The sequence below is a fragment of the Ovis aries genome, chromosome X (genome assembly GCF_016772045.2).
Source record: "Ovis aries strain OAR_USU_Benz2616 breed Rambouillet chromosome X, ARS-UI_Ramb_v3.0, whole genome shotgun sequence".
Classification (NCBI taxonomy): Eukaryota; Metazoa; Chordata; class Mammalia; order Artiodactyla; family Bovidae; genus Ovis; species Ovis aries.
In genome coordinates, this window is record NC_056080.1 from 113,889,201 (window position 1) to 113,904,588 (window position 15,388).

The window sequence follows — 15,388 nt, forward strand, 5'->3', positions numbered from 1 at the left end:
AACTTTCCTATTGAAAACAATGATTTTGAGACATTTTGACATCTCTCTAAAGGCACTTCAGTGACTGGGTGAAGTCATGGCCTTTTCATGTTCCCTGGGATCTCAATGCCAGTGAGCTCTTGGGTCTCCTTGGGGTGGGGGTAGGGGGCAGGTATCTTAGATGTCGCTTTTCCCAAAGTGCGGAGTGGGGTGGCCTTGCCTTTGCTTCAGTGAAATCACAATGTGAATACCTCTCTCTCTGTCTTACGGGAACTTTCCCCAAAGTTCTGAATTTCTATTGGAGCAGTAGGTCCCAAAGTTGGTTTTCTTTACTTATTAGTCATCACTGACCCAACCCTCCTTCTTTAACTGTCTACTGGCCACGCCTATCCTCTTGAGGACAGATTCAGGGCCAGGCTTCAAGATGAATATTTTCCAGCTCTTTCATTTTTTTTAAGGTTGTAATTGCTTCCAGGTCACAAGGCAGTGTGAACCAAGAGTCCTGGGGGAGTACTACCAGATTTAGTTTAACTGAGGCCTTCTTAATCTCGAGTTTCTAATTTGCTGTCTTGGTGGTAGAGTCCAAGCAGGAGTAAGTGGGCAGGTTTCCTGCTGTGTGTAAGGTCCCTGGCTGTGTCACATGCGTTGCCAGCAGCCGTTGTTCTTCATGGAAGGGGTCTTTGACCACAGAAGGAGCCACCTGATTCTGGGGAACTTGTCCACTAGCCTCACAAACAACCTGTCTGGTCATTTTCAACGGTGGAAACGAAAAGTTTTTAACAATGCCTACTTCATTTAAAAAAATGTCAGACAGATGCTCTGTTACCTCCTGTCACGTCCTCCTCTTCCTCCTATGCAGGGTGACCATGCTTTTGCTTGTAGTTGTTGTGAAATCTCCTTGTTTTGGCATCTCCCTTTCAAAACCGAACCAAAAAAGTCTACCCAATCTGTAGGATCTTGGAGATTTTAGCGCTGCCTGTCCCCTATTGCCAACTCCCCCAGCCCTAATTTGGGCTACAATTTGATGTTCCCCTTTTGAGAAGATATTCTCTCTAAACTTTTCTGATATGTCTGTCTTCAGGGCTTCCCCACAGTGTTTCAGTTTGGCCCACGATGGTGAAATATTTCAGGTTCCCCTATTTCATTTTTTCCTTTTTGGTTGTTACTTGCTATGGGCTTCTCTTTTATGACATTTATACCTGCACTTGTCTTCGAGGGTTTTGTTTTTCTTTCTTGCTTTTGGAGTTTTTTGAGGAAAGCATTCTACCTCATTTCAGTTTTTCTTCTACTCCCTGTTCACCCTAAGCTTAGCTGCTGTTCTCACCATGTTAAGGCCATTGCTCTCCCATTATCCATTTTCTCTTTGATTTCCCCTGTTTCATAGCGTGGTGATCCTGACTGGCTACCTGCTTTCTGCTGCCCGCTTGTTGGATTCAGTCCCTCGGATTTTGGTCAGTCCTTCTACTTATGTGTACGTGTGCCTGCTAAATCTAGACGTTTTTCTTTATTTTTTCAGCACTGCTTAGCACTTCAGGTTGGTGGAGCATGTGTTCTTTGTTCTCACCACAAGTTGGATGTGCCTTTTGAGTCTCCCCCTCCCAAAGTGGGGATGGCTTGCCGTGGTCCTGCTGCATTTGATTCTGTGGCCCTGCAGCTGTTCATTTCTTAACAATTACATGGTTGTGACATCTGGGAAAATCCTTTGAGGTATTTTGTATCCTTGTGCCTGTGCTTCCTGGGTCACTTGAGATTACCAGGTTTCTTCCAAGTTCCTTTCAGGAACTTCGCCTTTCACCTTTGATGTGATGGTTGCCATCAGAGAGGGAGTGAGAGACCGATGGAGAGTTGCACACCACACGTGAGTGCAGGCACTACGAGTGAAAGCAAGCTGGGCCCCAAGTGTGGACACCATTGGAGCCTGCCAAGAGTGGCATGTCTGTAAGACTTTCCCTCTGTGCTCACCTCTCCTGAGAAGTTGTGTACCGGTGAGTGGTTATTAACTTGATGGGACTTAGAACAGAACCCTCGGTCTCCTGGTTCAGAATCTCGAGGGCTGGAACCTATGAATCTGTCTTTTGAACCAGCACCTTGGTGATTCTGACGTGAAAAATATTGGTGTGCATGGTCTGTCTTGACTCTTCCTGTCCTGTGTGGGCATTGACACCATCAGTACCTCTTTAGAAGTTACCTTTGCTTACTCTCCTGCCTTCTTGTGTAGACCATTTAGCTTGATGCTCTCTTGACTGCGCTTTCCACCCTTCCCCTTCCCTCCCCACCCCTGCAAAGGCTACTATTAATTAGCAGCACAGGACTTCACACAGGAAGGGGCGCTGCTCTGACAAAATCATAATAGAGGAGTGGGAGGCTGAGATTTAAGCTGATGCTCTATCTTCAGGATCTTGTGCAAGTGGAGGTCTCTAGGATCAGGTTTGCCCTCTAAGTAGTCATAAAATATATATTTTATGCTAATTATTTTGGTTTTTACTTGTTTTCTTATTGTTATTTGGGAACTTGGGGCCGTCTACAAACTCCCTTATCTAGGGAATGATATTCTATACCTTGTTCTGTTTCCAAATGCTAGGATTCTCTCCTTTGATTTCTGTCCCAAGTCCTACAGACTACTAATCCCCTCTAAACAGAAGAAAAATTAACCTAAGGGTGAAAAAGCCGTGGTGACTGACATATCCACTGCCTACAAAATTCAGGTAGCCACTAAAACGTGCATTAAAATTCGTGTTAAAAATTTGTCCTATGACAAGAATGGCCCGTTCCATTGCCTGAGTCTTCTAATGCCTCACAGAGAGAACAGATGAAAAAAGATGATCAGCCAACAGACTGAGCTGTTATTCCTTAAAGTAGGATATTCCAAGATACTCTAAGAAACAGTCAAAACTTGATTAACCAGGATGTTTAGGGAGTGGGATCCTAGTGAACTGAGATGTCTTACCCCCTTGCTGAAATCTCTCTAAAGTTATGTGTGAATCCGTGTAACTGTTTTAGAAATGTTAAAGATAATTTTCATGGAAAGGTAAAATCATGAGTCTCTTACAGATTTAAGAATGAGCACATGTTAAAGATTTTATTTTACTCATTAATCAACAAGGGAACCAGACAGATGTTTATAGTCGGTTCAAAGAAAAAGGTCCCAAAAGCACAAATTTATATGGAGTAAAGGAATTGAATTGCAGATGGAGGCAAAACTGGTTTTTCCACAGTGGGGAGGGAAGTCAATCCAAACTGCGTGGGGACAAGACAGAGTTTGCATATCCATCAGTTACCTGCAATTTACAGAGGTGCAAAAGAGCTCAGAGACAATGAACCAGGCTAGAATCAGGCAGCTTGGAAGGGTGTGCTGTAGATAAGGCAGAGTTTTTTGGTTAAAGTACAGTTTCTAAAAAATAGTAAGCATGGTGAGTACTTTTTTGGGGGGTTTCTTTTGCCTTTTATAATTTCTCAGGGTCACCACCTCAATTCTCACCCAAGATTCACTTCCACATAACACAAATTTACTAAGTACTTACTGTGTATAAGACATTGCAGAAGAACCAGAGACAGAAAAGAAGGTATTTCTTACCTTAAGTAGCTGATTGTCTGGGAGTGGGGGAAGGACACCAGAGCCATATGCCCAATTAATCACACAGCAAAGGGACCAAGAATCTGTGCTGTGGTAGGTATGGGAATGAAATGTTTAGGGAGGACCAGACAGGGAGTAGTTAACTGACCAAGGACGGGGGCTGGGGAGATGACATGGTGACATTCAAGCTAGGCTTTGATGGGGGACAGAGGGGAAGGGGGGGGGGACACAGGAGAGGCCATTTCAGGGTGAGGAACCTGCCTGGAACTGGATGGTCTGTTCAGGGAAGGGTCAGGAATCGAGTGGTGAGGGCGCAGGATGTGGCCAGACAGGCTAAAGGCCAGGTCCTGGAAGGCCCTGAAAGCTGTGCTAAGAAATGTAGGCTCGATTCTGAAGACAGAGGAAAACTGTTGAAAGCTCTGGCAGACAGAGGGGGCGATGTGATCGAACTGGTGCTTTAGAAGATGAATTGATTGTAGAATCAAGAGATTAGAGGCAGAGGGACCAGTTAAGAGGCTATTGTAATATTCTGGGTGAGGGATGATGAGGGACCACATCAGGCCAGGGGCGAGAGGGCTAGAAGGAGAGGACAGAGATGGTGTTATTAAGGCTTGACTCCTGATTGGATGTGGGTAGTGTGGGAGAGGAGTTGAACACTGAGATTTCCAGGCTGGGGGATAGTGGTGCTCTTAACTAAGATAGGAAACATGCTGGGCATGGGGGGTAGGGAGCAGGTTCTTGGTAACAGATAATGAGTCCGGTTTGAGACACACTGAGTTTGAGGGGCTTGGTGGACATCTAATTAACAGCAAGTGGCTGGCAGCTGGAAATTCTGGTCTGGGTCTAAGGAGGGAGGTCAGGCTAGAGATACAGATTTGGGAGTCATCAGTGACCAAGGGGTGAGTGGAAACTGGGAGGTCTTGAGCTAAGAGAGAAGGAGGGATGGGGCACGCATGTGTGTGCACACGTGTGCACACACACACACACACAAGGAGACAGGGCGAGGGGGGATTGGGGAGAGCCAGTGAGAGGCAGACTTGAGCTGGAGAGGCAGGAAAGACAGGAGGACAGAGAGGGAGACTGAAGGCTGAGGCTGGAGGACTAAGAGTAGAGGGGAGGAGAGGCAGTGGAGAAGGGGAAAGGGGAAATAGGAAGGTGAGATAAAGGAGGGGAAGGACTGGGGCAGGAGATGTGAGGGAAGGGGAGAGCACTGAAGGAGAGAGAAGAGGAGAAGCAGAAGAGAGGGGAAGAGAGAGAGACAGCCGGGAGAATAATGGGGGAAGGGGAATGATGAGGAAGAATAGAGAGAAATGGGAGAGTGGGATTGAGAGGAGGGAGAAGGGAGAGAGGAGGCGGTAGGAACAGAGAGGGAGGGAAGGGGAAGGGATGGGAGAACATGGCAGAGGTGAGGAGAGACTTAGTAAGATGAGGGCCAGGTTTCTGGGGTGGCAGGAGAGAAGCCCACAGGTGCAGGGTCTGTAAAGCCAGGCAAGGGGCAAGTATAAAGGAAGGGGCGAAGCAGCAGTGTCCTATGCTATCCTATGCGACAGGGACAGGAGGAGGGGGAAGTCCAAGGAGAGGATGCGGCCCTGCTCTCCTCTCACTGACTCTTTCCCTTGTCTACTCCCTCTGCGTCAGCCCTGCAGCCTCTGGGCTCTTTGCTGATCTTAGCAGGCACCCCCTGCCTTAAGGACCTGTGTGAGCTGGTTCCCTCTGTGGAATGCACTTCCCCAGATGTTCACATGGCTCGCATCTTTGCTTCCTTCAGGATGTTTAAATGTCTCCTCAGCAAGGCCTACTCTGATCACCCACTTATAAATTGTAGCCCATTCTGCTCCTTGCCCCACCCCACTATTGCCTTGCTCCTTAGCCTGTTATATCACCTTCTAACATTCTGTAACATAGTCATTTAACATGTTTATTGGCTATCTCATCCCACTAGAATATAAACTCCATGAACACGGGGATTTCTTGTCTTTTTTGTTAATTGTTGAATCCTTGGTACCTTGGACAGTGGTGGCACATAGTAGGTGCTTGAAAAATATTTTTTTGAATAAATGATATTGTGTTGAATATGGACAATCTCCAAAAGTTGTATAAAGGATGTGTTATTTCTGTGTTAGTTGCTCAGTCATGTCTGACTCTGCGATCCCATGGACTGTAGCCTACCAGGCTCCTCTGTCCATGGAATTCTCCAGGCAAGAATACTGGAGTGGAGAGCCATTCCTTTCTCCGGACTATCTTCCCGACCCAGGGTTCAAACCTGGATCTCCTGCATTGCAGGCAGGTTCTTTACCATTTGAGCCACTAGGGAAGCCCCTATAAAGGATAAATGAAACAAATCCCTGAGTTAGCTATATTTTACTATGATTTACTTCTTTAAACAGTGGAGAACAGCATAAAATTCTGATCACCATAGGGTTTTGTTCAGTTGAACTTTGATGAATAAGGCTTTTAGCTAATAAGTTAACTCGAATTTGAGGGTCTCAAGACAAGCTCATTGGATAAACATCTTTCTCTTGATGCCTCAATTTCTCTGCAAGGTGAATTGGCTTTGCATTGGTCGTCAGTAGTGAGAGCCCAACACTGGCTGGGGAAGGGGGTGGTAGGTCATAGGGATGACAGACTGATAGGAGAGACAAGGACAGACATGTGCAGTTCTTAATGGAGCATTGTTTTCCGTCTGCTTGTTTGTGGTCAGAGCACAAGGAGTATGTTATCTGATTTGAAGGGTGCTTTAAACCAGCTTAGGTATATGCATTATATCTATATGACTCCTAACTTGAAATTAGAATAGTTTGGAAGGGCTTATAAAGCAAGCTTGTGCTTCCTCTGGAGAGCTTAAATTGGCAATGTCACTCAAATACTTCAGTACTCATGGATTAGAGAGTTGACGAGAAAAAGATTCCCCAGTAGTCTTTCAATGCACTATTCGTATATGGGAATGACCCTCTAATTGTAGTTGGTTAGGCTAAATGTGTGTAGAAAAATATACTGTCATCTCACTTGTCTGAAATAGATTGAATTTCCTCGAATACTCATGCATATCTGTCTTTCAGATAATTTAAAAATCACTCTAGGTGATTAACAGCATCCTCATCTCCATCCTGAAACCTATGGATTCCTGGAAAGCTGGTGCTCCCTCGTCCCCATTTGGACCTTAATTTTCCACAGCAGTCAGGCTTGTGAGAGAGATGGCTTTAATGTTTTGGCACTCTAATTACCTTTATTTGTTTCAGTGTTTCTGCGTAAAAGGTGGTTAAAGCACCGTCTGTGTTACAAGTTTTGATTTTTGGGAGTTCTTTTTCCCCAGGGGGAGTGGCCACAGCAGGTCCTAGCTGGTGGTGAGTGGCTGTCATGATCTCTACAGCACCGCTCTACAGCGGCGTGCACAACTGGACCAGTTCTGACCGGATTCGCATGTGTGGCATCAACGAGGAGAGGTGAGGAGGCTGGGAAGGAGGCTGTGGCCAGCTTCCAGTGAGTTGTCCCTGCTCCCTGGCAGGGTAGCTATGAGAGGGCCAGAGGAAGAACCCTGGGAAGGAGACTGTTGGTTGTTTCTGATTTTCCTGAGGTGGGCTGGGGCTGGGCGGCAAGAGTGGCCTGCTCTGCCATGCCGTCCCTGTTCAGATGAAAGTGAGGAAGCCAACAGATGACCTTTTGCCAACTAGTATTTGTCCACTCATTAAGAACTGTCAGATTGTGGAATATAGGGATGCTCAGGCAATTGCAGTTTTTATTTGCTGCATCCATGTTCTGTGCTCAAGGATACATATAAGATATTTTTGGTCCTTGATCTAAGCCTGGAAGAAAGGTGGTTTTATCATTCAGCTTTATACTGGGAATGGTTAGTGGGTATTCTGGCGATCAGCACGTTCTGGCCTCACGAGGCTAGTGATGATTTGCAGTGAGATACTTATAAAGTATCAAAGGACAATCAGACTGCTTAACGTAGTTTTCGTAGGAAACTGAAAGTTGGTGATGCCTGCTGGATCTGTGTGCATTTTCAGTTTTCTGTTCACCAAAATACTGAGTTGACCAAGCTGTGCCATTTCTGATCATGCCCCATACGATGAGCACTCAAAATGGCCTTCAGATTCTACATTTGACTTTTCCTAACTCTTGGCCAAAGAGCTGTGTGTGTTGGTTGCAATGCCTCTCCCATTTTTAGAGAAGGTATGGCTCCCCCATGCTAGCTGGTTTCAATATATTGACTGTTGAAATCCAAATATGTCAAATCAATCACCTAGAACACAGAACAATATGACTTTTCATTGGATTCAAGATCTGGCATTTCCTTGGGGAAATCTTGGAGGTGTGTGCATGGGTGTGTGCATGGAGGGGGTGTGGGTAATTTTGAAAGGAAAAGGGATAGCTATCTTCCTTCTGCTCTTAACTTGAGAAGTGTGTATTTGTCTGAGGTTCAGGTTAGAAGAATAGACCTTTTTATTTTTTTTGAAGCCATTAGTGTTTGATGGTTTAATGCTCTCTACACAGAGGGATGAGTTAGAGATGGACTTAAAAGGAATTTAATTTTAGAATATAAAAGTCAAGTTCAAGGAAAATAAGACAAAATTCTTCTAGGATCTGTGCAAGAAAGATATTTTCCTTTGCATATGAGGTGTGTCCTTAGATAATAATTAAGAGATGATGTGGGGAAGGCAGAGTGGTGGTATTGATTTGTATGAGTATTCATTGGCAACTAGTTATAAGCAGATGAGACTTTGATGTAGAGATCTCAACTAGAGCCTTCAAAAAATCAATGGACAAGTTACTTGGGTTTACTGTCCATTCTAAATCCCCACTGAAAAAGGACCATGAGTTGGAACCAAACTTGATTTTCACTTCTTATGGACCTTTCTTGGGATGTTCAGTTACGAAATATGCCACATGGTTAAGATGACCTTTTAAGTGTTGTCACTTTTGACCTCGTCTACCCATTATTGTTGCCTTCCTGCTCCAGCCTAGGGCATGCTACAGCTTATTTCCAAAAGGTGATCTCACCTTATTTAAAACCATCTTCCTCATCAGGCCTTTACCACCTGTAGAACTTAGCTATTTGGAATGTAAAGCTGCATCTGGGGGTTAATTCTTAAAGTTAGGTTTGAGAAGCCCACCCAGCTCCATCAGATATAGTTGGGGACTGTAGAAACGGGGGACAGGGCCTTTCTGCTGGCCTTAGATGACTAACTCTAGACCAGCCTCCAGCTAAATCCCTCTGTTTCTTGCTTGCTTCCTTTCTTGTACCCATTCATGACTTCATTCACCAAACATTTGTTAAACTCAGTCAGAGCAAACCATTTGTCATGGGACATTGGTGGTGAGTGCCGTCGAGTGGCGTGTATAGTGGGAGTCTAAAGGCAAGAATCAAAAGCTTCCTGGGGGAAGAAGGGAAGGCTTCCCAGAGGCAGTGACATTTGAGCCAAGGCTTGAGGGATGAGTAGGAGTTTCAGGTGAGGGCTGGTGTTTGTCACACCATGTGTTTGTGGGGAACTTTGGCTGGAATAAAGGCAGTCTTGGGGTGTGATGGGATTTGAGTCAGGGAAAGTCTGCAGGAGCTGGGATCCAAGGAGCGAGATATGTACCATGTAGTTAAGGCCCAACAGGAACTGAAAAAGGTCTGGTTTGACACTGGTGCTAGCCCTTAATAATTAGGCAGACAGCCCTAAAAGGTTATGACTGGTTCTGGTTTAAGTTCAACAAAGCCTTGAGCATAACAGCCTAGGGTCATCTCTGTTGGGAAGAAACGGTGGGATCAGTTTTCAGTCCTGATTGAAGCCTGCTTTGACTCCTGTTCTCTTCTCCCGGCCACCTGCACCCTCCTAATCTTGCTCGGTTGACCTGACTCTTCCCCTGCACCCCCTCCCCCGTCCCACATTCTTCTGTCAATGGAGCAGTTTAACATTTGCTTGGCTTTACACACTCCTCTCCTCAGAAGGCTTGAAACGTGGCTGCAGGACATTTTCCCAGAGCCTTGGCAGCCGGCTCAGGTGTAGGTATGGCTGGAGTAGCCAGGATCGCTGTTGCTGTGGCCACCTTGAGAGTCTCTGGGCCAGTGGCTCCACACTTCTCTGGTGGCTATCTTTGAAGGCAGGGTTTCTACTTTCAGGGTGATTTTATATAGGGTGAAAGCTAAGCGAGCAGGACTGAGTATGCAGCTTAGCTCCCCTCTGTATCATCAGCAGGGGGGATATGGAAATTTTGTGTCCTCTCTGTGATACCTTATGAGGGGTTGTCCAAGTGGGGGTCCCTGCCGCTCCTTTTCCCTTACCACCATTGGCCCCGCAGAACCAGCCCTGGAACCCTGCTTCACCCCTGGCCTGAAGCTGGGGATTGGGTTTGCTTTTCTGGGCTCTCAGGGGTTGATGTCCAAGCATGTTTTCCCTTTCCCTCAGGCTCCCCCTTCCTCGCCTTCCTCGAGACCCCCGGCTGTGTCTCCAGCCCTGTCTCTCCTTTTGATCCTTGCTATTTGTCACCAGCAGTCCATTGCCAGCAGTGAAACCCTCCCACTTCTGCCAGCCTAGCTGCCTTTTAAAGGGAACAAGCCTTTCCCCTCAGTTAGTCCCTTCTGCAGCCCTGAAAAGATGGGGAGAAGCCTGTGGTGACCCCCTTGTCTTTTTTGCTCCTCTTGCCCCAGTACAGTTTGGGGGTGTGTCAGTGGTTCCCTGTTCCAGTACAAGGGAAGGAGTTAGTTCTTGTGGGGCTTGGGTTGGGGACACCCTGACTGCCCTTTGGTTAGGGTGGCTGGTGAGGCAGGCGCTGGCTTCTTCCTTGGCTGTGGCAGAGCTCAGGAAGAGGCTCTGAAATAGGAGGATGGCAAACCCCAAGGCAGTCTGGCTCCCCAGAGATGCACAGAGCATTCCTGTGTTTGCACCCTAGGAACCGTATCATAGTCCTTGTGCTAGAGCTCTGTTGTTGCACCTCAGCCTTCCACCCACTCCACCCACCCCTGCCCCACCAGTGTCTTCCCTGGGGCAACAGAGGCACATTCTGTACTTCAGACACCAAGTTTCCTGTGGGCTTTATCCTCTCTCCAACGTCACCCTCCCGGGCTGACCTTTTTTCAGGGAGGAGGTCAGGATATACCATTTTCTATGAAATGGTTGGATGGCATCACTCACTCAACGGGCATGAGTTTGAGCAAACTCCAGGAGATGGTGAAGGACAGGGAAGCCTGGCATGCTGCAGTCCATGGGTTTGCAGAGTCAGACATGTCTGAGCAACCGAACAACAACAAAGCCCATTTTCTAAGATTCTTACCCAAATTTTAGAGAAGACTTTTTAGAAGGTGGGAGTACAGTGGGGTTTTCCTCCTTTGGGAACCAGTGCTCTGGCCTTGAGCATTTCCCTCTGCAGTATACCAGCTTGAATTTGGGGGTCTGTTGTCTTGAAGGCTTTCTTCCCTTTGGGATGAGAGAAAATACAGTGATGCTAGGAGGCCAAGGGGAGAGGGGGAAGCTGTTGGGGAATGGGACGCAAGCAAGAGCAGAAAGGTAGGAAGGAGTGTGCTGGCCTGAGTTCACCGGTATCTTAGAGGGAAAGAAGTCATGCCCTTGAGATGCCCCTTGACACGCCAGTGACCTGCCTCGAATCAGTGTCATTATGTGTGCTAATAAACGTGCATCTGCTGTAGGCAAGCCTATCGGGTGGACAGGTGAGAGTTGGATTTAGAACATGAAACACAATGCAGGTGGTTATCTGTTTTAGGAAAGGGTTACCCTTATGATGCCTGCAGCCAGCTTTCCTTACAGACTTAAAATAAGACTGCATTTATGAGAAAAGCGCTTTGCGTGCCTTTTGAGATTTCCTGTGAGTTACATCTCTCCCCTCTTGGCACTGCTCAGTACTTTCTGCACGGTCACCTTGATGGATAAGCTCTAGGAACAAGGCAGAGGTGCTGGGGTCACACTGCTGGTGAGAGCCCTAGAAAACCGGACACACAGCCCAGAGAGGGGAGTCTGGTCAGATCAGGACTTTTCCTTCGTAGGAACTTGAAAAGTTGGGCATGGAGGCTCTGGTTTGCAGCCTGGACCACCGCCCCGCCCCCCCAGGTTTATCGTGATCTCCCCCAAGCCAACAAGGGAAGCGAGACAAGAAGGATTTCTGTGAACCCGGGCAGGCAGGGGGTGTTCTGGGGCAGGTGGTGGTGGCCTGAAGGCTTGGCCTCATGTCCTTTTTCTGGTTGTGTCTCCCATGCTAGAAGAGCACCTCTTTCTGATGAGGAGTCCACGACAGGTGACTGCCAGCGCTTTGGATCTCAGGAGTTTTGTGTCAGCAGTTTTTCCAAGGTAAGGGGCCATGCGGAGCCACATGCCACCTGCTGAAGGGTGGAGCTGAACCGCCCAAGCATGGTGGCCAGCCTGCCCTCCCCGAAGGGGGCCAGGCAGGACCAGGGTGCTTCCCAGGAGTTGCTGCATGTGAGACAGAAATCAGCCCCCTGCGCTTTGCTTCTGCCAAGTTGCAAAGAGGACCAGCATTCGCCCCTTCCAGGCCTCAGGAGCCTTGCACGACTTACAGAGAGCTAGTTAAGACAGGCTTTCTACTTTGTCATTGCAGGTGGAGCTCACGACAGTTGGAAGTGGCAGTAATGCCCGGGGGGCAGACCCAGATGGCAGTGCAACAGAAAAACTTGGGCCCAAGTCAGAAGATAGGCCTGACGACGCCCAGCCCCAGATGGACTATACTGGGAGTGTGGCTGAGGCAGGGGGCCCCTTGGTGTCCCTGAGCAGCCCAGGAGACGGGCTCAAGCTTTCTGCTCCTGACGGCCCCGAGGCTGGCAATGACACTGCTGACTGCTCCTGGACTCCCCTTAGCAGCCAAATGAGCAAACAGGTGGACTGCTCGCCAGCTGGGGCCAAGGCGCTGGACTCGAGGCATGGCGTCGGGGAGAAGAATACTTTCATTCTGGCAACTCTGGGAACTGGCGTCCCTGTGGAGGGCACCCTGCCTCTGGTGACCACTAACTTCAGTCCGTTGCCAGCCCCCATCTGCCCGCCAGCGCCCAGCTCGGCCTCCGTACCCCCGTCTGTTCCAGACCCATTCCAGGTGCCCCTCTCGGTCCCCGCCCCGGTCCCCCACTCCGGGCTTGTTCCCGTCCAGGTTGCCGCTTCGGTCCCAGCTCCTTCCCCTCCCTTAGCGCCAGTCCCGGCTCTGGCCCCAGCACCACCCTCAGTGCCCACGCTTATTTCTGACTCGAACCCCCTTTCGGTCTCAGCCTCAGTCCTGGTGCCTGTGCCCGCTTCTGCCCCCCCATCGGGCCCTGTCCCCATGTCGGCTCCAGCCCCAACCCCCCTCTCAGTCCCAGTTTCGGCTCCTCCCTTGGCTCTGATCCAAGCTCCTGTGCCCCCTTCGGCTCCAACCCTGGTCCTTGCGCCTGTCCCCACTCCAGTTCTGGCCCCCATGCCAGCGTCCACCCCTCCGGCAGCTCCTGCCCCTCCAGCGGTGCCGATGCCCACCCCGACCCCGTCCTCTGGCCCGCCTTCTACCCCCACCCTCATCCCTGCCTTTGCTCCCACGCCAGTGCCCGCACCCACCCCCGCCCCAATCTTCACTCCAGCCCCCACGCCCATGCCGCCTGCCACACCTGCTGCCATTCCCACCTCGGCCCCCATCCCAGCCTCCTTCAGTTTGAGTCGAGTGTGTTTCCCTGCAGCTCAGGCACCAGCTATGCAAAAAGTCCCCCTGTCCTTTCAGCCGGGGACAGTGCTGACCCCAAGCCAGCCGCTGGTATACATCCCGCCTCCAAGCTGTGGGCAGCCACTCAGCGTGGCTACACTGCCAACCACCCTGGGAGTCTCCTCCACGCTTACGCTCCCTGTCCTGCCATCCTACTTGCAGGACAGGTGTCTTCCCGGGGTGCTGGCCTCCCCAGAGCTGCGGTCTTACCCGTATGCATTCTCTGTGGCCCGGCCCCTAACATCAGAGTCCAAGCTGGTGTCTCTGGAGGTGAACAGGCTCCCCTGCGCCTCCCCATCAGGCAGCACCAGCACCCAGCCTGCACCCGATGGGGTCCCTGGGCCTTTGGCAGACACATCCCTGTCTACTGCTTCTGCCAAGGTGCTTCCACCGCCACAGCCTCTGCTGCCAGCCCCCAGCGGGAGCTCAGCCCCACCGCATCCCACCAAGATGCCAGGCAGTGTGGAGCAGCAAACAGAAGGGACTTCCGTCACCTTCTCTCCCCTCAAGTCACCTCCACAGCTGGAGCGAGAAATGGCCTCTCCACCTGAGTGCAGCGAGATGCCCCTCGACCTCTCCTCCAAGTCCAACCGACAGAAGCTCCCATTGCCGAACCAGCGCAAGACGCCGCCCATGCCTGTGTTGACCCCTGTGCACACCAGCAGCAAGGCCCTGCTCTCCACCGTCCTGTCTAGGTCCCAGCGCACGACCCAAGCTGCTGGCAGCAGTGTCACCTCATGCCTGGGCTCCACTTCCTCACCCTTTGTCATCTTCCCTGAGATCGTGAGGAACGGGGACCCGAGTACCTGGGTGAAGAACTCCACTGCACTCATCAGCACCATTCCAGGCACCTATGTGGGCGTGGCCAATCCGGTGCCCGCCTCCCTCCTGCTGAACAAAGACCCCAACCTGGGCCTCACCCGAGACCCCCGCCATCTCCCCAAGCAGGAACCCATCTCCATCATTGATCAGGGCGAGCCCAAGAGCACTGGTGCCCCCTGTGGCAAGAAGAGCAGCCAGGCTGGGACTGAGGGACCGCCAAGCACAGTCAAACGTTACACCCCTGCCCGCATCGCCCCTGGGCTGCCAGGGTGCCAAAGCAAGGAGCTCTCACTCTGGAAGCCCACAGGGCCAGCAAACATTTACCCACGGTGTTCAGTCAACGGGAAACCCACCAGCACCCAGGTCCTGCCTGTTGGCTGGTCACCGTACCACCAGGCGTCTCTGCTTTCCATCGGCATCTCCAGTGCTGGGCAGCTGACCCCCAGCCAGGGGGTGCCCATCAGGCCCACCAGCGTCGTTTCTGAGTTTTCTGGTGTGCCATCCCTCGGCCCCAGTGAGGCCATGCATGGGCTTCCTGAGGGGCAGCCACCACGGCCCGGGGGCCCCTTTGCTCCCGAGCAGGATACGGGCACAAAGAACAAAACCTGCCGCATTGCTGCCAAGCCTTACGAGGAACAAGTGAACCCTGTCCTCCTGACTCTCAGCCCTCAGACAGGGACCCTGGCGCTGTCTGTGCAGCCTAGTAGTGGGGACCTGCGAGTGACTCAGGGGCCTGGGGAACCGGAGAGCCACCTCTGCCCCGACAGCACTCCTAAGCTGGAAGGCCCCCAGGGGGCTTGTGGCCTGAAGCTGGCCGGAGAGACAAAGCCTAAGAACCAAGTGCTGGCCACCTACATGTCCCACGAGCTGGTCCTGGCCACCCCCCAGAACCTGCACAAGATGCCCGAGCTGCCTTTGCTACCTCATGACAGCCGCCCCAAGGAGCTCATCTTGGACGTGGTTCCCAGCAGTGCCAGGGCCTCTAGCACAGAGCTCCCACAGCTCGGAAGCCAGGTGGACCTGGGCCGGGTGAAGATGGAGAAGGTGGATGGTGATGTGGTCTTCAACTTAGCCACCTGCTTCCGGACCGATGGCCTCCCAGCAGCTACCCCGAGGGGCCAAGCAGAAGTGCGGAGTAAGGCCGGGCAGGCTCGAGTGAAACAGGAGAGTATAGGTGTCTTTGCTTGTAAGAACAAGTGGCAACCAGACTCTGTGGTGAGCGATGGTGCGTCCGAATCTCCACCACCCAAGAAAATGAAATGTAGCAAAGAGAAGGATGGTGAGGAACAGCAGCCACAAGCCAAGGTCCTGGTCCGAAGTTCCCATGGACCCAAGGTG

General features: G+C 50.6%; 1 protein-coding gene across 8 annotated transcripts in view; it reads left to right on the forward strand.

Annotated features, from left to right (window-relative positions):
• BCORL1 (BCL6 corepressor like 1) overlaps positions 1–15,388 on the forward strand; it is a 60,863-nt gene that overhangs the window by 12,155 nt on the left and 33,320 nt on the right. For all 8 annotated transcript variants that reach the window (XR_009598803.1, XM_027963619.3, XM_027963623.3 and 5 more), the window contains 3 exons: positions 6,867–6,996; positions 11,754–11,841; positions 12,110–15,385. Coding sequence is in view for 7 of the 8 variants with exons in the window: in XM_027963619.3 (XP_027819420.1) it covers positions 6,911–6,996; positions 11,754–11,841; positions 12,110–15,385 (3,450 nt within the window). In the remaining variant the exon portion in view is untranslated. The remainder of the gene's footprint in view (positions 1–6,866; positions 6,997–11,753; positions 11,842–12,109; positions 15,386–15,388) is intronic.